Source organism: Gigantopelta aegis, chromosome 10 (assembly GCF_016097555.1).
Source record: "Gigantopelta aegis isolate Gae_Host chromosome 10, Gae_host_genome, whole genome shotgun sequence".
Lineage (NCBI taxonomy): Eukaryota > Metazoa > Mollusca > Gastropoda > Neomphalida > Peltospiridae > Gigantopelta > Gigantopelta aegis.
Genome location: NC_054708.1, coordinates 63911217 through 63933524, shown reverse-complemented (window position 1 = coordinate 63933524; position 22308 = coordinate 63911217). Strand labels below are relative to the sequence as shown.

Sequence of the window (22308 nt, the reverse complement as noted above, 5' to 3'; positions counted from 1 at the left end):
CGGAATAGAGATTGCAAGAAAATTAATGTTTGTTATATCTCAGTAAAAATTTGGAGAAAGGAAATACTACCAATTTAGACGTGTGGGGTTAACGAGATCAATAATGTTATAACGTAAAATTTGGAGACAGGAAATACTACCTATATAAATACTGTACAGTCATGATGTTTGTTATGTTTTGATCATGGCTGCGAAGGGAGAAATTTTGGACGGCAGAAAACCAGGTGCGGACCTCATACTTGATAGATATATGTATGCACGGCGGATTAGTAACAAGAATGGTACGGTACCATGGAGATGTTTGTATTCGAGGTGCCTTGCCACCGTGACTACTACACCGGATGGGAACTGTAGTGAGGAGAGGTAAAGACCACATCCATTCCTCGGATGAGAGCGCAGTTGCTGTCCACCTACTGACCAACACCATGCAGAAGCGAGCACGGGAGGAGCTGACCAGTATCCCAAAGATATATGAAGAGGAGAGGAAGAAGTTGTTGACCGGGTATGGAAACGCCACACCACAGGACATAGCTTCCAAGTTGAGTATGTTTGAGGGCATCAAATCCAGCTTGTACAGACAGAGAGCGAAAAAGGTCCCGCAAACTCCAAAGGCAGCCATGGATATACACCTGGAAGGCGAGTGGACCAAGACGGAGTTGGGATCCGATTTTGTCCTTGTGGATGACTTTAGGAGACTTTGCGAGTCTGAGACTACGTCAATGGATGGTACATTCAAGATCTGTCCGAAGATCATTTACCAGCTGTATGTGATTCATTCTCACCTGACCCATGTGTGTGTGCCAGAACTGTTCTGTCTGTTACCGGACAAGAAGGGATCAACGTATCTACGACTGGTGAACTTGCTTAAAGCGAAAGCTACTGGGATGAACTTGACATTTGAACCTAAAACTGTGATCGTGGATTTTGAAATCGCAGTGCACAATGTGATTCGTGATTTGATGCCATCTACACATCTGAAGGGATGCCTATTCCACTTCGGCCAAGCCCTGTTTCGGAATCTTCAAGGATTGGGCCTCTCCCCTGCTTACAGGTCCAGTGAGGAAGTACGCAAGTGGTTCCGTATGTTTGTTGGACTAGCGTTCCTTCCAGTGCCTCGTGTTGTGGATGGATACAACCTTGTAGTGACCCACACACCGGATCTGCCAGCGTGCTTTCAGTTCAACGAGTACTTTCGTGAGACATGGATTAATGGCAACTTTCCTCTGACCATTTGGAACCACTTCAGGAGCGACACCCCTAGGACGAACAACAACTGTGAAGGTTACAACAGCAGGTTGGCCAAGAGAGCAGTGAAATCACACCTGAACATATACGAGCTGATTCTCCTGTTCAAGTCAGAGAACGCCAACAAGGAAGCCCATCTGCTGCAGCTGGAAGGTGGACAGAAACCAAGGAAGTCCCGCCGCACCGAAGAAGACAAGCACAAGCTCTTCCAGCTGGGATTGGAGTACGTCACGTGTACCCGGGATACGGCTTCCTACTTGTCAGCTTGCGGTGGAGTGCTTTCTGGGACATTTCGTGTGTAAAGTGTGACTGAATGTGCTTTCAAATTGTGGATAAAATACTGTTTAACAAAAGTACATAATAAATATATTGTCGTAATTAATTGCCTTTGTTATTGCTTTGATCACCGATCAATAGTCAACCGTCAATGGTACGATTAATCGTCAATGGTACCGGGAACATCAGCTAAGGTGATGGGCCATCAATTAAGGTGATGGGCCATCAATTAAGGTGACGGAACACCAATTAGTAAGGGTGAGCAATAAACTGCCAGAAATGGAACAACTGGCATTTCCAATTAAGAGGTGTTATAATCTCACTGCCAGATTCGGGAATGCCAGAATCGGGAATAAACCCTGTACGAGCGCGATCGCACTCGTGCACCTTAAAAGGCAAGGTCTGTACTACATCGTTTTAGTTTCGCCGAACCCACTGCAAGCCCCCGTTGTGACATCATGGTATACGGAACAGTGCAGCTTCTCACTGGAATTACGTCTTGTCGAATGAAAAGGTCTACGATCTTCCCCACTTTGGTTATATTTCGCTGCATTAATGCCATCATTCCAATGTTGGTATTGTATTTGGCAAGCTTCTTGTATTTTTCCAATAATATTTATTGTGGCCGAGTGCATAAAGCACCCTCACACAAAAACTACACAAGTTCGATCTCGATTATATTCTTTAATCCATGATGATAACATGTATATATCATATGGAGAGTTTCTCTCTGTCTCTGTCTCTCTCTCTCTCTCTCTCTCTCTCTCTCTCTCTCTCTCTCTCTCTCTCTCTCTCTCTCTCTCTCTCTCTCTCTCTCTCTATATATATATATATATATATATATATATCTTCCCTGACTCATGGTTAGCTGGTATAATCAAGCCAATTTATAAAAGTGGAGATAAAGATAATCCTGAAAATTATAGACCTATTACACTACTCAGTTGTCTTGGAAAACTGTTTACTGCCGTGTTAAATAATAGACTAAAAGTGTATCTAGAAACGAATGATATATTATCTGAAGTTCAAGCAGGATTCAGGAAAGATTATTCAACAAATAATCATGTCTTTACACTATATGGATTAATAGAACTGATGAAAGCACGGAAGAAAACACTTTTTTGTACTTTTATAGATTTTAACAAAGCTTTTGATTCAGTTTGGAGAATTGGACTTTGGGATAAATTACTTAAAAATGGTATAAATGGTAAATGTTTTCAAGTAATTTATAATATGTACCAGAATATCAAATCTTGTGTCAGCGCACATAATTCTATGACAGATTATTTTCCCTGCTGTGTTGGTGTAAGACAAGGTGAAAACTTATCCCCTTTGTTATTTTCTTTGTTTTTTAATGATATTGAAGATATATTTAAAATGAATAACTGCCATGGTATAGGCATAGGCGAATTATTCAGTGATTCTTTAATCCATACGTCAATTGTTCTTTTTGTTTTACTCTATGCTGATGACACTGTACTCCTTGCAGTTAATTACCAAGATATGCAAAACTCTCTGAATATATTTGATTCGTACTGCACGAAATGGAAACTAACAGTAAATTGTAACAAGAAGAAGGTCTTAATCTTTAGTGGGAACAAGAAGATTACAAAATGGTGTTTTACCTTGGAAAATCAAAGCTTGATAACGTAGAAAGTTATAAATATCTTGGTATTATATTTCACAAATCGAATAGATTTACTAAGGCAAGAAACATTTTATATACAGAAGCACAAAAGGCTATGTTTTTTATTCTACGACAAGGCAGATGTCATAATATTTCTATCCAGTGCCAACTAAAATTATCTGACTGCATGGTTTTACCAGTCCTATTATATGGCAGCGAAATATGGGGTTTTGAAAATTTGTCATTAACTGAAAAATTATGTAACCAGTTTATAAAATTGTTATTACCTGTAAGAAATTCTACACCATTGTATATATTATATGGAGAACTTGGACGTTACCCGGTATATATTACCGTAAAAATAAGAATGATCGTTTTCTGGTATCGACTAATTATTGGTGTACACATTATTACTGAATGATGTTAAAGGGACACGACCTAGTAACGGCTAGTTGTTAAGCATTACGGCGTTGTTTTTCGCTATTAAACCCATTTTTTCACAAATAAATTTGCACTTTACTTACATTTTATTATTTAGAATACACATTTCCATTCACCTGAAGTGTTTTTTGGTAATCCTGGTAATCCTGATGTTTGTAAAACCACGAAATGCATTTTCTGTATTTCTTAAAAAGGTGCGTGCCCTCGAGAAAAAAACGTTGAGCAGACGAGGTCAAATCTATTTTCAGAGGGGATCTTCCCGATTCAACATCACAGATGTTGGTATACCACGTGATCGTTATTATTTTGGTTCGGTTTGTTTTCTCGTGCACGGTTCGCGCAATCAACATCCGATTTGTTGTCGTTTGCTTGTCGTTCATTTGTGAGGTTTTTCTTCACAGTTCGTGCACATTTTCATTAACAATAAAGTTCAGACAAGTAAGTATCTCAATACAAAACGTTACAAACCCTTAAAACCAATAAGTCTTACGATATCTGGAGAGGACAGAACAGTTGGAACATGCCCAGAGGAGAAACGAACGCACCCCAAGTCTGTGTGCACTCTGTGCTTCGAGCGACATCTACCGGTGACATCAGAATACTAACTTTCAAAATTATTTCAAGTAATTGAGTCACGGGGATTCCCATGGTATTTATCGATATAAAACCTTCTTTTTAACTCCATTTTATAAAAACGTGATCTAAGTGTGTTACAGGTTTGTAGATTAACCAGAATTATAATTACTTTTCGCCGGCTGAAACTAGGGTGTGCGACTTTAATAATAACTTTTATAATCACAAATGGATTATGTACGTTAAATCTGTTTTAGATGATATTGGTTGTACATATATTGCGACGACCCAGGAAAACTGAGTGTCTGGTAAATGGTCAATCTACTAATGAAGGCAAAAGATCACCAACAAATATTGAACTTCATCAACGTTTATTAATAAGTAACAGATTTTAACAGGTTAACATCTCGTTGAATGTATATATGTATATGTCTCCTTTAGTAATTAAATAATCAATAATAGCTATATACTAACACTAAATTATTCCAGGGCTAAATAACTAACAATATATTCTATTCAATGTATTTAACAAGTCAGGTGACGACCTTAAAAGACTGAGTTCAATCGTCTACTAATACTTTAACCAATTAGTTACGAACTCAACAGATTGAGTCCAGAAAATACAGATAATGGATTTTGTGTTAAAAAATCCTCCAACGCTTCACTAGAAAAACACTATAGTTTACAGACACTATCTCAAATTGTTTATGTCAAAATACTAGTGCACTCGCACTTACTTCACTGGTACAAAACAATACACACAATATCCAATTGTTTGCCTAATCAGTGTACATGCACAAACCTCACGTGCGCACACTCTATTCTTGTAATTGAACTTGTCACATAAATATCCACAATACCCGGGACCTACACCTTTATGTGCTGGGTATTGCTTACTATATTCCCTAACTTAATTAATGCATAGTCAAAACCTATTTCTATATCTTAACAAGTTTCGTTTCATGGCCTAAAAATGAGTCTGGTCCTTATTTATTACACTAAAACATCTGCTAAATCTGTATTGCCAATTAATACACCAACCCACGAAATGGGATCAAATACTGATAACAACCCAACTGATTATACTATGACGTGATTATGACCACACTATATGACGCGATTGACCAGACTAACAAACATTGGCTGGATTGCTATTTATACCCCCGCCACATTCTATGTTTGGCGTAATTCTGCTATTGCTGGATTTCCAGCCGCTTGCGGAATTTACACCGTACAATTCCGCCGATCCCGTCAATGGTTGGAACGGCAGAATTATTCTGCCCTTTATTGGATAAATTGCCAATAACGCTAAAATTAACTCTTTAAAATAATAAATACATTATTTTAGCTAACTATACTTAATTTTACATATTTTATAACCTTTATAAGACATTTCTCGTTCTTTTAAAAACACATAAATACTTAATCAGCTAAAAATAGCACTTTACCTTTGCAAGGTGAATGTCGTCTGCAAAAACAGCTGTTTATGACGAGAAGTATTTCAGAACGAGGCTCTGGCGCCATTTTCATATAACATACATGTTACGAGCTACTATTGCTAATCTTCGATCTTATTTCCACTTGGAAACTGATACCATCTGTCATACGGTAATAAATACCTCCATTAATGCTAAACAAATGTAATGATAAGTCGTATGAATTGTGAATAATTCAACTTGCCATTAAAATTAGTGTAAACAAACGTCCTCGCTTGATTTAGGCTATGAGCCAAGGGGGTTGGTCAGTACCATACAGACGGAGTAAGGCTCATTGTGATTTTTAGCTAGATATATGTCCCTAGATATGAAAAAAAAGTGATAGCAGTGTATAATTCTCGGCCATCTCTGTGTTATCACCCGAAATATTATACGCGCGCTTCGCTTCGCCAAAAAATGTAATATTTGCTGAAATTGGAATAAATATGTTTTTAAGGACCACAGAGTGCCAATAATTTGCATACTGGATGCCAACTAATATAGTAATAGAAATATAGAACATTTGTGGGGGTTATTTATCAAAATTTTGATATAATGACAAAAAATATGTTAAATTTAGTGAAAAAGTGGTCGAAATCGCTTGGAGTTCAGAATTCACATTGTACGTTTTTGTAAATATTTCAAAAATGAAAACTCCCAGAGTAACATTTGACCCCTCAAAATCCTCGCAAGGAACCACTGCATTGGAATATATCATTACTTTGTAATATGGTGGTTGTTTGGGGCACATATTTTGGCAGCAAAGTTCAACCATACCCCCTAATTTTGATATTTTGGAACAAAACATAGCTTTTGAACATTTTAGGTTTTGTCCCGATTTCGCAGTTCAGTAGCTCTATATTCCCTCAGCTCTATATTTCCTCAGCTAAGCATAACCCTAACCCTAACACCGAGGAAACATAGAACTGACGAACCCTAACCCTACATCTGAGGGAACATAGAGATGAGGAACCCTAACCCTACCCCTGAGGGAACATAGAGCTGCGGAACCCTAATCCTACTCCTGAATGAACATGGATCTGAGGTACCCTAACCCTATCCCTGAGGGAGCATAGGTCTGAATAACCCTAACCTAACCTTGAGGGAATATACAGCTGAGGAACCCTAACCCTGAGCGAACATAGATCTGAGGAACGCTAACCCTACAATTGAGGGAACATAGAGCTGAAGAACCCTAACGCTGAGGGAACACAGAGCTGGGGGACCCTAACCCTATCCCTGAGGAAACATAGAGCTGAGGGACCCTAACCTTATCCCTGAGGGAACACAGAGCTGCGGAACCCTAACCCTATCCCTGAGGTAACATAGAGCTGATGAACTCTAACTCTACCCCCGAGGGAATATAGAGCTGCGAAACCCTACTCCTGATGAAACAGAGATCTGAGGAATGCTAACCCTAACCCTGAGGAAACATAGAGCTGAGGAACCCTAACTTTCACTGTCAGCACATTTGCCGGCAAAGGCAAACTCGGAGCGCTTAAACTGCTTAGGTCTAGCAAAGAGGTCCAAGAAACGTTCGCCGAGTTGGGACAAGAATGGAATGTGGCCAAGGAGCTTATGAATAAGCTGGAGAATTTCACATACCTCCTATATGCATCCAAGTCTGGTACAAAGGAACTTAATAGCCTTCGATACCATCTATTCTGTGCAAAGAAGGGCGGGATTGAGAGCCACCAATTGCCTCCATCCAATTGCTTCCGAAAACACGTACAGCGGGCCAATTACCAGGCAGCAATTTGGAAACGAAGCCTTCAGAAGCACCCAATGACCCCCAGTCCAGTTGGAAAAGGATGGAAATAGGATGAGCAGGATGGAACAACTCTGGCTGTGGACTGGATGAGTGGACAGCCAGCACCTCAGGCTCTTCTGGATTTGTTGGCCTGTAATTGTTCCAGGAGCTGCAAGCTACCAAGTTGTGTCTGCATTGCCAATGGACTGAAATGTACAGACATGTGTAAACTTGCCGCCTGCGACAATCAGCCATTGTCTGTCGAGCCAGACGACGACCGTCTCGACGAGGATGATCCATCTGACGAGGAGCAAGAATACGGATTCTGAGCCAAATATGCTGCGCATCTAAAGGGAGGGACACTTTCGTGATGTCATTTCAGACATTTATTTTCTGTTATAAGTGATTTAAGTATAATATGTATGACGTTCATTGTAATTTAGAGTAGCCCGATGCATAAAAGGATAGGTTCAATTTATAAGCATTATTTAGTATGTGTTTTAAATGCCTGTAATCTGTGTCAATTGTGTTAAAAATTGATTGGTAATAATACTGTATAATAACAAGGCGTATTTGTTCGAGAGATCATGATAAACCTAGAGTGTTGAGCAATTTTGCATGCATTGTGAAATATAATGTATCTGATGTTACATACCTACTTTAGGATACTACCTAATACCAAAAATTACACTGAAATACCAAAAGTAGACGAATAAACCTAAAATGTTCAAAAGCTATGTTTTGTTCCAAAATATCAAAATTAGGGGGTATGGTTGAACTTTGCCAAAATATGTGCCCCAAACAACCACCATATTACAAAGTAATGATATATTCCAATGCAGTGGTTCCTTGCGAAGATTTTGAGGGGTCAAATGTTACTCTGGGAGTTTTCATTTTTGAAATATTTACAAAAACGTACAATGTGAATTCTGAACTCCAAGCGATTTCGACCACTTTTTCACTAAATTTAACATATTTTTTTGTCATTATATCAATTTTTTTATAAATAACCCCCACAAATGTTCTATATTTCAATTACTATATTAGTTGGCATCCAATATGCAAATTATTGGCACTCTGTGGTCCTTAAAAACATATTTATTCCAATTTCAGCAAATATCATATTTTTTGGCGAAGCGAAGCGGGCGTATAATAATACTTCGGGTGATAACACAGAGATGGCCGAGAGTTATACACTGCTATCACTTTTGTTTCATATCTAGGGACATATATCTTGCTAAAAATCACAATGAGCCTTACTCCATCTGTATGGTACCGACCGGTCAATTTGGGGGGGGGGGGGGGGGGGGGGGGGGGGGTGTCTGGCTCATAGCCTAATTCTATTAAAGGTGCATTATCTTCCAACACGAACGTCAACAATGATGCAGATATTATTTATAAGATACACTACTGGTAATGTCACACATTACCAAATCCTTACAATATATGGTTATCACAATGCAATGCTATTACTAGTGCTTCCATGTTGAAAACGTATATTAATGCAAAGCTTACGGATCAATACTTACAATCATGGTATACTTATATTGATAACTCATCCAAAGCTTCAAATTATAAATTATTTAAAAATACTGTTGAATTTGAGACATACATCACCATTATAGAGAGAAAACATTGGTGTCCATTATTATGCTTCAGATTATCAAACCATAATCTTCCAATTGAAACGGGCAGATGGAAAAATGTACCACATTAAAATAGAATATGTCCATTGTGTAATAATTACGATATCGGAGATGAGTTTCATTATATATTTACATGTTTGTTTTTTAAGAATGAAAGAAAGCGTTACTTACCATCTTTCTGTCAGTCTAAACCAAATATATATACATTTTATAAATTATTCAACTCTAAGAAAGCTGGTGTCCTTAGAAAACTTTCTATATTTTGTATTCTAATTATGAATACTTTCAAATCCTCTGGCTGATATTCTGTGTATTTTTTGTATTTATTAATATGTATTTATTGTATTTATGTACATTTATGTACACCCACCATCTTGTTACAATTATGTAGACTACGGCCTGAGTGTAAATAAAGTTCAGTTCAGTCTCTCAGTGAACTATCTTTCACCCCAGTCACACTGATAACATCAAACACACACACACACACACACACGCACCTGACCAATACTGGCAGACAATTACTGTCCTAGGGCGCCGTTCCACGAAGCGATCTTAGCCCCAAGATCAACTTAAGTGCATAGGGTAACATAAGAGATAAATATATTAAACCTTTTTATTACAATAAACCATCAACATTTAAATTAACGCAACTACTGTCCAGCGACAATTCAAAACAGCTAATTAAATTGTGTAAGTATTTAAAAACTGCTGCCACGCATAGAACAGACAACATTGATATATGACATATGTTATTATATTGTATATTATTGCTAGGCATGTATTACCCATTTACTATAGAATGTAACCCGATGCTACATACCATTCCCCGCAGTGTGCACATTATATTATTTTATATATAAATATGTATGTACATGGGCGTACATGGGGGGGGGGGGGGGGGGGGGGGGGGGGGGGGAGATTCGATGGGTTCGACCGAACCCCCCCCCCCCCCCCCCGAAATCGCTTTTTTTATAATTTAATATATCTGACATTGATATCTGACATTATTATATTTACTCAACATACAAATATATACCCAATATCTCTGCAATCTATTTTGGAACCCCCCCTTTTCAAAATCCTATGTACGCCCATGATGTATGCCTACAAAATGTATATTTTTTGGCAAAAATAAAATGTGTGTTTATTAAGGTAATCTTAGGGCTAAGATGTCTCATGGAACGGGGCCCTAGGTTCATTAAGATAACACCAGTGACAGTGTTTACCATATATTAATGTCCCAAGTGTCTTGGAGGAATTTCCTAAATACCGTAAGTGTAAATAAAGAGAAATAAACCTCGGACGCCTTATAGTATGAAGAAAGGCGTTCTCTATGAACTAAAAGGCTGTTCTCTGTTGAAAACAATCGGCTCAGAACTAAATAACACGTTGTAAATGTGATAGTATGAAGAAACGTTCTCTGTGGAACCGACTAACAGTGGTTTTTGTGTCCATTTACAAAACAATCGGCTCAGAACTAAATAACACGTTGTAAATGTGATAGTATGAAGAAAGGCGTTCTCTGTGGAACCGACTAACAGTGGTTTTTGTGTCCAATTTACAAAACAATCGGCTCAGAACTAAATAACACGTTGTAAATGTGATAGTATGAAGAAAGGCGTTCTCTGTGGAACCGACTAACAGTGGTTTTTGTGTCCAATTTACAAAACAATCGGCTCAGAACTAAATAACACGTTGTAAATGTGATAGTATGAAGAAAGGCGTTCTCTGTGGAACCGACTAACAGTGGTTTTTGTGTCCAATTTACAAAACAATCGGCTCAGAACTAAATAACACGTTGTAAATGTGATAGTATGAAGAAAGGCGTTCTCTGTGGAACCGACTAACAGTGGTTTTTGTGTCCAATTTACAAAACAATCGGCTCAGAACTAAATAACACGTTCTCTGTGGAACCGACTTGTGTGTCCAATTTACAAAACAGGCGTGCTCTGTGGAACCGACTAATGTGATAGTATGAAGAAAGGCGTTCTCTGTGGAACCGACTAACAGTGGTTTTTGTGTCCAATTTACAAAACAATCGGCTCAGAACTAAATAACACGTTGTAAATGTGATAGTATGAAGAAAGGCGTTCTCTGTGGAACCGACTAACAGTGGTTTTTGTGTCCAATTTACAAAACAATCGGCTCAGAACTAAATAACACGTTGTAAATGTGATAGTATGAAGAAAGGCGTTCTCTGTGGAACCGACTAACAGTGGTTTTTGTGTCCAATTTACAAAACAATCGGCTCAGAACTAAATAACACGTTGTAAATGTGATAGTATGAAGAAAGGCGTTCTCTGTGGAACCGACTAACAGTGGTTTTTGTGTCCAATTTACAAAACAATCGGCTCAGAACTAAATAACACGTTGTAAATGTGATAGTATGAAGAAAGGCGTTCTCTGTGGAACCGACTAATGTGATAGTGAGAAAGGCGTTCTGTGTCCAATTTACAAAACAATCGGCTCAGAACTAAATAACACGTTGTAAATGTGATAGTATGAAGAAAGGCGTTCTCTGTGGAACCGACTAACAGTGGTTTTTGTGTCCAATTTACAAAACAATCGGCTCAGAACTAAATAACACGTTGTAAATGTGATAGTATGAAGAAAGGCGTTCTCTGTGGAACCGACTAACAGTGGTTTTTGTGTCCAATTTACAAAACAATCGGCTCAGAACTAAATAACACGTTGTAAATGTGATAGTATGAAGAAAGGCGTTCTCTGTGGAACCGACTAACAGTGGTTTTTGTGTCCAATTTACAAAACAATCGGCTCAGAACTAAATAACACGTTGTAAATGTGATAGTATGAAGAAAGGCGTTCTCTGTGGAACCGACTAACAGTGGTTTTTGTGTCCAATTTACAAAACAATCGGCTCAGAACTAAATAACACGTGATGTAAATGTGGATAGTCCCATCAAATGCAATGAAGAAAGGCGTTCTCTGTGGAACCGACTAACAGTGGTTTTTGTCCAATTTACAAAACAATCGGCTCAGAACTAAATAACACGTTGTAAATGTGATAGTATGAAGAAAGGCGTTCTCTGTGGAACCGACTAACAGTGGTTTTTGTGTCCAATTTACAAAACAATCGGCTCAGAACTAAATAACACGTTGTAAATGTGATAGTATGAAGAAAGGCGTTCTCTGTGGAACCGACTAACAGTGGTTTTTGTGCCCAAGTTACCATCCTCCTACAAATCGGCTCAGAACTAAATAACACGTTTGTAAATGTAAGAAAACAATAGTATGAAGAAAGGCGTTCTCTGTGGAACCGACTAACAGTGGTTTTTGTGTCCAATTTACAAAACAATCGGCTCAGAACTAAATAACACGTTGTAAATGTGATAGTATGAAGAAAGGCGTTCTCTGTGGAAACCGACTAACAGTACATTTGCTTGGTGTCCAATTTACAAAACAATCGGCTCAGAACTAAATAACACGTTGTAAATGTGATAGTATGAAGAAAGGCGTTCACCAATATATTGATATTGGGTTTTTTAAAGTGCCTTTTTCAGTGTCATGGGAAAAAATAAAATAAATCTGGGGAAATTCCAGACGAGGTAAGCGCCTCATCTGCCTCATGCTGTCTACGCCATTGATATTGAAATAAAATAGAGTATACCAGAGCTTGTAGCTTTAAATGCAGTCCTACCTTGTTTTAGTTTCGCCGAACCCACTACAAGCCCCCGATGTGACGTGATGTTATGCGGAACAGCGCAGCTTCTCACTGGAATTACGTCTTGTTGAATAAAACATTTTACGATCTTCCCCACTTTGGTTATATTTCGCTGCATTAATGTCATCCTTCCAATGTTGGTATTGTATTTGTCAAGCTTCTTGTATTTTTCCAATAATATTTATATATAGCCTATATAGTGTGTTTTCACGTGACGTCACAGAACGGATGTCCGCCATTGTGGAGGTATCGGGCGTTCCAGTTGACCTGTGTTGGCGTGTAACCTCAAGCATTTAAATTTGAATAGCAATGGTTAACTATTGTCGAGTGGTTGGCTGCCACAATAGATCCGATAGAGAGACACAATTAATGTATTATAGACTACCCAAGGTGATAAAAAGCCAAGGAAAAGACTGGGAAAACCTGACTAGCGAGCGAAGACGACTGTGGTTGCAAAGCCTTAAACAGAATTTTGACACATTATAGAGTCAGTTAAAAGATGGTGTAGCTTGCTAGAAGTAGCAACAGTATTACTTATTTCCTTTAGTTTTCAGTCAGTAAATATCTTTGTCGACATATGTACATATATCCACTGAAATGGCAAGTGATTTAGCAATACTGACTTTCCCTGTGTCACAATGCAAACTCATTTCCCACAAATTGCCTTGTTTGAGGCAGAAATCACTATATTAGTGCACGAAAGTATTTCCCTTTATGGTAAAGTCTGTTTTGTTTGACATCTCTAGAGCACATTGATTGTTAATCACCGGCTCATAGTCAATAGAGGAAACCCGCTACATTTTCTTAATGCAGCAAGGGATCTTTTATATGCACTTTCGCATACTAGTAGACAGGGAAAGCACATACCACTGCCTTTGTCAAGTTGTGGTGCACTGGTTGGAACGAGAAAAAACCAATCAGTTGAACGGATCCAATGAGGTGGTTCGATCCTGCAATGCAAGCACCTTAAGTGAGCACTCAACCAACTGAGCTAAATTCTGCCCCTCCCTTTATGGTGTCATATCTGTTTGGAAAATGTAATAGGAAACAAGCAATATTTTGGTTAAACCTAATGATGTTAAGGTACATTTACAAAAAAAGAAGATTACATTGAAAACATATTTTATTGCTTAACAAACAAATCAGTTGGGCATACATTTACGTCCCTCTCATATATATACATGTACATATAAACACAATGCAAGTGATGACAAAAAGTGGGCACCTTAATAAAGATACATGTATTCTGAGCCTAATAATAATTATACAGTGCCTTACAATGTGTCGCATAACATGTTTATTTTACAAACTTGTATTATTGTCCATTGATTAAAGTCATTTTAATATCATTCATCTTACATACATATACCTTGTGATGTGTCACAGATGAAAAAAAACATGCTCATAAAGTTTTATTTTACAAAAACAAATAGCCATTGTTTAAGTAATTTTGAGATCACTTTTTTTTACAGTCTTGCATATATATCATTTATGTACATAGTTTGACAGTATGTAATACTAGAAGTGTTAAATTCATCATCTGATACACATTAGGCTGTGTTTCCATAAATGCAGTTTTAGCTGATATACAAATAAATAATGAAAGGCAAACGTGTAGTTTTTTTTCCTTTGAATACTACGGGTGTTTCAGGTGTTAGATCCACAGTAATAACCTATTTAAGCAATTCACAGTTATTGTACTACATCAATGAATCAATTTGATATTGCTGTAATTTTTTTGCCACGTTTGGACCGAAACTCAGGAAGTTTCCTACAGTCTGGACAGTACCATTTCCCCTTTGGTGCACAGCTTATACCCACACACAAATAATGAAACCATTGTAATGGACAATTTTGGTTGTCACATCCAATCATCTTGCCCGATTCCACCTGGTCACAAAAGCACCATTTTAGCTCTTCGTCATTGGCCACACTTTTCACATTGGGTGAAATAGGTCCTGTATGTGCAAGTTCACTGAAGGGAAGACGTGAGTAAAATTTGCCCACAAGTTCTGGCAGAATTGCAGAATAAAAGATGTGTTTCGACTTTTCACATATTTCCTCCCACATTCTTTCATCAAACATGATATGTTCTATGTGCAGATCCTTCTCTGTCCATACAACAAAATATGCCAATTCCAGTTTGCATACCCCTAGCTGGGTTTGTACTTGATAGTAATACTGATGCTTACTGTCAAGTTTCAGTAAACCATCATCTCCCACTTTTAGGTAGAAATTTTTGGTACTAGTTTCAGCTAACATTGTATCTTTCTTACAAAATGGGCATTTGATTTCCACAACACACTGTCCGCAACAGTCACATGTTACAACCCCATCAGGAGATGCACCAATAAAAGGAACGTCAGGGTTAATGAAAAAGCCAACATCCTCAATTCTGAAATGTTCATGCAATGGTTTCATTTTGTCCATAAATATATCCAAAGCATATTTCTCATGCTGACATCCCCACTGAGTTGCTTTTGTTGAAAATTTGTAACTTTCTGGATAACAGACACTCTTGATTAAACTTTGTGCTGGTGAGGCCGGATCAGTACAGCATGCAGTTTTCATTTTGGATGCTGTAATTCTCCCAGCCCGAAAACGATACCACATTTTTGAATTTGCCTGCTCACGAGTAGCTGTCTCCACAACTCTGGCTTGCTCTTCTGTCACTTGTATATCAATGTCTTGACATTTTTTCAGGAGTTCACTGTAATTCAAATGGACTGCACTCTCGTCTCTCAACTCTGTTAACAAAATTGGAAAGTTTTTTTCCATTGGTGTTGGTATATACCCATCTGAATATGGCGGAATTAACGAAAGCAAGGCTGGTTTTGAGTCACGACAGTCGTACAAAGATTTAAATAAAACAGAAAGTTCCTGTTCTGTTGGTTCAGGGATGAGTGCTTTCTTAGCCGTGTAACAGGGTGTGTAAACAGATGAACCACACGTATCTAACATTCTGTCCATTTTCTTTTTCATGGTCTTTGCTGAGGTGAAATCAATCTCCCGACATGGTTTGTAGCCAACACCTTTAACTGAGCTTGGGAGAAGCCAGTAAGCTTTCTCTTCTGTAACTGTTTTGGAATCCCTCAATTTGACTGTGGCTTCAATGGCAAAAAGTAATGCAGCTACATGTGTGCATGCTTCTCCTAAGCCTGCCATACAGGTACAATGGGCTGCTAAAATGCACCCTTCCTTGCTGACAATAAGCCATGGCTGTAATGGTTTCTCACTCATTCTCTGCGAATGAAGAACCTGAAATCACGAATACAGCAAAATTTATTAATCAATAATTTGAATATCCATTTACATTTATACATGTTCAAAGTACATGCAACTTTTTAAAGTAAATAAATAATTCTGTGCAGTTTAGTATGAACACATGACGATAGGGTGTCATTGATAAAGTGTTATTCAATTGTTTCTTTTGCAATACATGCATAACATTTTGTTGCTCTCACAATTTTTATAGTAAGTTACTGGTAATTTAATGGGGACAATTATTAATTTTAATAAGAAACTGGCCACAAGAACTGGTTTTTGAATCTTTGGGATATACATTAAGCACAAACAGTTTAATGTAAACAATATTTTTATTAATATTACTGACAAATACGAATAAAGTAAATGCATATTTATTCGACCTGATTCGTTTGAACATGTACATGTAGTACAGTGGGGTAAGTTGACCAACACTGTACCAGTGGGGTGAGCTAAAAAAATGGGACATGTTGGTAACTTTTGAAGGACAAGTTGTTTAAACAGCATGGAGATAGCTGACCAGCCATTCACCCATTGGGATGAGTTGGTATGGTGCGAGTAACTAGCATTCTTTGAACTGAGCAGATGAAATGTACAATGAAAGAAGGAAATGTTTTATTTAACAATGCACTCAGCACATTTTATTTATGGTTATATGGTTAAGGACTACACAGATATTGAGAGAGTAAACTTGCTGTCGCCACTTCATGGGCTACTCTTTTTCGATTAGCAGCAAGGGATCTTTTATGTGCACCATCCCAAAGACAGAATAACACCAGTCGTGGTGCACTGGCTGGAGCAAGAAATAGCCCAATGGGCCCACCAACGGGGATCGATCTTAAACCGATCGTGCACCAAGCGAACGTTTTACCACTGGGCTACGTCCCACCCCTAAATGTACAGTGAATGAATGGTCTGAAATGTTAAAGCTGTAAATATGTGGGGTAATCTTTAAAATACATACCTACATGTATATTCATTATTAGAAACTTCAGACAGTTCCATCCATACCCCCACCCAACAAATTATTTTATATATTTAGGGGTCTGTTTTAGCCTTTAGAATTATGGTTAGATTGATAACTAATGGGGGAACTGATGGAACTCTTTCCATAATATATTCATTATACAATATACATGTACATCATAATGATATAATAATAAATAGACCTACCTTTGCTTTAACAACACATCTGTCGTTCACAAGTCTAAAAGTCTTGTCTCGTACCCATCCACACGAACTGATTGTAACAAAATAATGGCCGCAGAGCTTCCCATCAAATGCAATGAGGCCTTCTCAGGGTTACATAAAGATATGTTGTGGCTGAAATGGTAATGTCATACTATTTAAAGGTACATGTTACAACACTATAGTACTTGTAGGTAAAACTGAATGTATCTGGTCTATAGTCTGGTCCATCCTCCTACAATATTATTTTTTAATTTTTTTGTTTTTGTTTTTGTTTTTGTTTTTGTGTAAATAATTTCAGTTTGATTTCACGTAAAAAAACAAAGTAAAAGTGTTTTGGAAAAAAAACTAAACTATTTCTGTGTGCAATTTAGAAAACAATCGGCTCAGAAATAAACAACTTGTAGTAAATCCCATAGTATGAAAAAAGGCGTTCCCTGTGCAAGGGGTCCAATCTATACCGTATGACACATGCTTGAACTTCGTATACCACTACCAAAATGGCGGATAATGCTCGCTTCGCTACACGACGGTGAGTACATTTTGTCTTACAGCTACAAGCTGGATGCCTTTCTGATTAAAATAATATTGCGATACGGCTCTAGAATGATTACTCTATCCATATGTTTACTTAATTTCCGATTTTGTTCAGCCACAAAAAAAGCTACTGAAAAACAACCTCGTTGTTTTGACGGCCAAAACAAACGCGATCAAAGTTTTTTGTGTTATTTTAAAACTACATTCCTTGGAATATTTTTATTATTTAAGCATATAGAACAGAAAATCCAATTACGTTTGGTGCATATATGACGCCGGACTCCGCATTGGTTTCACTACGCTGGCTTATCCAGGTCAAAAACAAAGCCATGATTTTGAAAGTGGAACACTTTTGACGGGCTAGTACCGATCTCGGTTTTCATGGGCTTATCACAAGTATAGAATCCCCCAACAAGAGATCACGTGAGATTTCGCAATTTTTGAACAAATTTTACTGTCTTGATTGAGGGGTCGTCTCATATCTCCAAAACATATTTATATTCATAGAGGTATGGTACAACGCCTTTCCAGGGGTCGGTGAGTGGGGGATTTGCCTTGAAATTTTGACAGTGGCCAGCTGTTGGCATACGCGTTACATGTAAGGGGGTGTTACTAATTACGTAACACTCTAGGAGTAGAGGAAGAGGGTACTGTGTTCGATTTACGTAACATTTTTCAAGACTATATGTTATTTTTATTCATTACTTAGACCTAAAAAGGTGTTTTTGCGCGGTCAGTCTAGGATCGATCCCCATCGGCGGGTATACACAAAGACCATGGTATGTGATATCCTGTCTGTGGGATGGTACACATAAACAATCCCTTGCTAAAAAAAAATGTAGCAGGTTTCCAAGGCGCGTGTGCAGGGATTTCAGCGGGGTTGGGGTTATGATAAGCGAAGTTTATATGGGGCCATGCTCCCCCAAAAAATACATTTCAATTTTTTTTAAGCTTGGGCAAGTAAGGGTTTCGACCTCCACTACCTTCCCCCTGCACATGCACCCGATTCCTCTCTAAGATTATATGTCAAAATTACCAAATGTTAGACATCCAACCGCAGATGGAAGGAAGGATAGGATATGTTTTATTTAACGATGCACTCAACACATTTTATTTACGCTTGTATGGGGTCGGATGATTATTAAATCAATATGCTTTATCTTTGATGTCGTTACCCCCCCCCCCCCCCCCCATACACACACACAACTTTACCCTTTCCAAACGAAATAATATTTATTTGAATTTGTCGATTTTAACACGTAAAATTAAGAAGTGAAAACGTTCATGGTCTACTTTAGTATATTTTATTTTAAAAATATATACATGATTAATGTGTTACTAGTATACAAACTAAACTTTGAAAGTTCTACTAACACTTTATAAAATATCAATTCTGAAATAGGAAGGTACGACTGTCGATAATACGTTGTCAAGATCAAACCGGTTTTAACTACAGCGCAAGATTTCTCTTTTAATTTTTTGAGACGAACCCTACAATTTGAAATCGGCAAACGCACGTGTTAACTGAAACTGACAACAGGCTGTCGTTTGTGCTTTGCCGAGCCATGGCGGTACAGGCGACGAATCAAGCGTACACGTTTGACGATATCCGTTCATAGCGAACACACACGACTTTTTTAAAAGTGCATTTGAGCTTGTATTTCACATTTGTACATGATGTTACAATATGGTAACCAGATAATGTAACTTTAAGGAAACGAGTTATATTTATATACTTAAAAAGTGTCTTGATGAAAGTTTGTATACCCTGGAAGCTAACGTAAGCAAATACGTTTTGGAAAGTCATTTTATAATTATCTATTCAAGAATTTTCTTATAGTTTAGGCATATCTTCGTCTACTCCCCCGGGTTTAGGACACCTAATCGTATGTTCCAAATTTAGTTTTTCAGAACAGTTAGACACAATGTAATGACATAGTGGCGTAGGAAGGTGCCACAAAGTGTGTGTGGTGGTGGTGGTGGGGGGGGGGGGGGGGCACACTTATATTTTTACACCATTATAAAGCAAATTGTCTGCCAGTGTGACAATATGACGTAAATTGTATTGGGTACTTAAAGGTTCCACAACGAGTGACGGTTGATTATTGTATTTATTTCACTTTCGTTTCGTCTTAGGTGACGTTTTGAAAATTAACTAACGTGAGTGATATAAGTAAGATAGTCAACCTTCACGAAATGAGAAATTTATTTAACAAATGAGGGCATTTACATTACATTTCTATCGCCATTCTACTAAAACAAATTTAATTTTTCAAGCTGAACAGAGAAAAAATAGGAATTACAATTGTGACATCACATTAAAAATACAGCATCACAATGCGTTTTTATCCAATTCCAAAGCCTCTGAGATGTTTCTGATGTGGAGTGTGATAACCTAAATCTTTCATTACTGCTGACAGCGGTATCACATAGTGTCAGTGATGTAACAGGAGCAGTTATACGTTAAATAAACTATTCAGGTTGCCTTTGAATATAAATGTACATGCAATCAAATCATAACCAATTATATATAAGCATTCACAGGTCTCGACCAATACTTGGGCGAGTTTGGTTTTAGAAATAAGAACGCATTTGAATAGTTGAAACATAGTTTATGTGTACAATTTAATTGCATGTAACATTTGAACACGTGAGCATATTGTTCTTGATTCTAAGTCATAACGAAGGAAGTATCTTTCCTTCATCCACCTTGTAGCTGGCACGTGCAGATTGAACTCCTTGAGGTGGTCCAGGATATATCCCGGTGAGAAAACCCTCTTATCAATCTGATAAACTGACCTACAAAAACAATTTCCCTGTCCAAAACAAGTCCTTGTTGGCATCAGAATACCTCATACAGGATGAATTACCGTGACAGTGCCATTTTAGCGTATCTATAAATAATACATAGGAAATCTTTTGGGGTTTTTTTTTTGTGGAGAAAAGGTCATTTTGAACACTGCTTCTGAAGAGTGACATAGTTTCTGTTATATCATCAGTATTCATGTCTTAAAATGTATGATTATCACCATTGTCATTTACACTCTGAGTTGCGAATGACAACCTCTTCCTAAATTGCTTTTCTCCTTTCTTCTGTGATGATCTCTGCTGTGGTGGTGTTGAAAATCCCTTGTTGGGTGTAGGATTTACATCTGTAAGTGTTGATATGGAAGATGCTTTCTTAAATGGACTGATGAAACACATTTATTTGTGCAATATGTAAAGTCTGAGGTACGACAATTACACAGCCTTTCGCCAGAACTGGATCTCCTAGGTGTCAAGACGGGAAACAACTTTCCTCTTTCGTGACTGGTAAAGGCCTAACTTGCTGACCTCTTTTTGTATCTCTCCATTACTGAAAAAGCACACCTTAAGTTGAAATATATAATCACGATATTGTAGGGTACAAATTCAAATATAATTGTTTGAAGTAAACGAAATTTTGGCTTAAACCCGGGGGAGCAGAAGAAGATGTGTCTAAACTATATATTCTTTATTCCTCTTGTAGAGAGTTCGAACAGTACAGATTATCATAGATACATACTACATAATACATAAAAGGCAATGCACAATGATTAATGGATAATACATAGTACTTGATACAAAATACATAATACGTAATATATACAGTGGCTAGGTGAGAGAATTACATGAAAAAGGTTATTGGTTGATCAGAATCACGCTCATATACTCGCCACCCTGCCATTCTCTCTCTCTCTCTCTCTCTCTCTCTCTCTCTCTCTCTCTCTCTCTCTCTCTTGTCCAGAATGTATTTCTGGTTGTTGTTAAGTATGAACAACTAGTCATGACGTGTGTAAAAAGATCAGAATAGTTACTAGTACATAACGTACAAATACCTTGTACTGAGTTTGGCCTCCATGTAGCACATATATTTATCAAGTGATTTGCTTGCTCCTTTAGTGATGGATTTGAACATGCAACTGACCAAGCTCTATGCACTTCGAGATTGGCATGAATTTTGAGAAAATGTGTTGTATCGGGGTTTAAAGAAATTCGTAACTGCCAGTTAGTTTCCTCAAATTCTAAAACATTTTTTCTTACAATTATATTCCAAATATGCTTACTAGGGAATACTGATGTTAGAAAAAAATCGTTGAGGTGATGCAGTAGATTATATTTACGAAGAATTGTGTATATATCCGCTGCAAAGCCAATATTTGAACGAACACACTGATTTGACCGTCAAAACAACGAAGGTGTTGTTTTCAATAGCTTTTTGTGGTTGAACAAAATCGGTAATTAAGTGAACAGATGGATAGAGTAATCATTCTAGAGCCGTATCGCAATATTATTTTAATCAGAAGGACATTTAGCATGTAGCTGTAAGACAAAATGTACTCACCGTCGTGTATCGAAGAGAGCTTTATCCGCCATTTTGGTAGTAGTATACGAACACGTGTCATACGGTTTAGATTGGTCCCCTTGCTGTGGGAAGAAATGTAGATCATTCATTTTGCTGACATTGTTATATTATTTATGCCGTAGACAGTTCTTAAATAATAATAGTCTGGTCCATCCTCCTACAATTTCTTTTTGGTGTAAATAATTTCAGTAAAAGTGTTTTTTGGGGGAAAAAACCCAAA

The 22308-nt window shown here is 37.6% G+C and overlaps 2 protein-coding genes across 2 annotated transcripts in view; both read right to left on the bottom strand.

Annotated features, from left to right (window-relative positions):
• LOC121383463 (gamma-butyrobetaine dioxygenase-like) overlaps positions 1-13422 on the bottom strand; it is a 42128-nt gene extending 28706 nt beyond the window's left edge. The window contains exon 1 of the mRNA XM_041513530.1: positions 12692-13422. Coding sequence (XP_041369464.1) covers positions 12692-12842 — 151 coding nt within the window. The 5' untranslated portion in view covers positions 12843-13422. The remainder of the gene's footprint in view (positions 1-12691) is intronic.
• Positions 13423-13598: 176 nt separating this feature from the next.
• Positions 13599-22099, bottom strand: LOC121383751. The gene is made up of 4 exons (XM_041513848.1): positions 22068-22099; positions 20734-20894; positions 17153-17271; positions 13599-15973 (listed from the first exon to the last, which is right to left on the bottom strand). The coding sequence occupies exons 1-4, from the start codon at positions 22097-22099 to the stop codon at positions 14429-14431; spliced, it is 1857 nt and encodes a 618-aa protein (XP_041369782.1). The 3' UTR covers positions 13599-14428.
• Positions 22100-22308: the final 209 nt, after the last annotated feature.

What these genes read in the sequence shown, in the direction of transcription:
- LOC121383751 (XM_041513848.1), bottom strand. Translation starts at nt 22,099, where the DNA reads ATGGCGGATAAAGCTCTCTTCGATACACGACG. An exon ending in GCTCTCTTCGATACACGACG is followed by an intron (nt 20,895 to 22,067) that starts GTGAGTACATTT and finishes GTGTTTCATCAG; the next exon opens with TCCATTTAAGAAAGCATCTT. An exon ending in TCAGAGTGTAAATGACAATG is followed by an intron (nt 17,272 to 20,733) that starts GTGATAATCATA and finishes AACCCTGAGAAG; the next exon opens with GCCTCATTGCATTTGATGGG.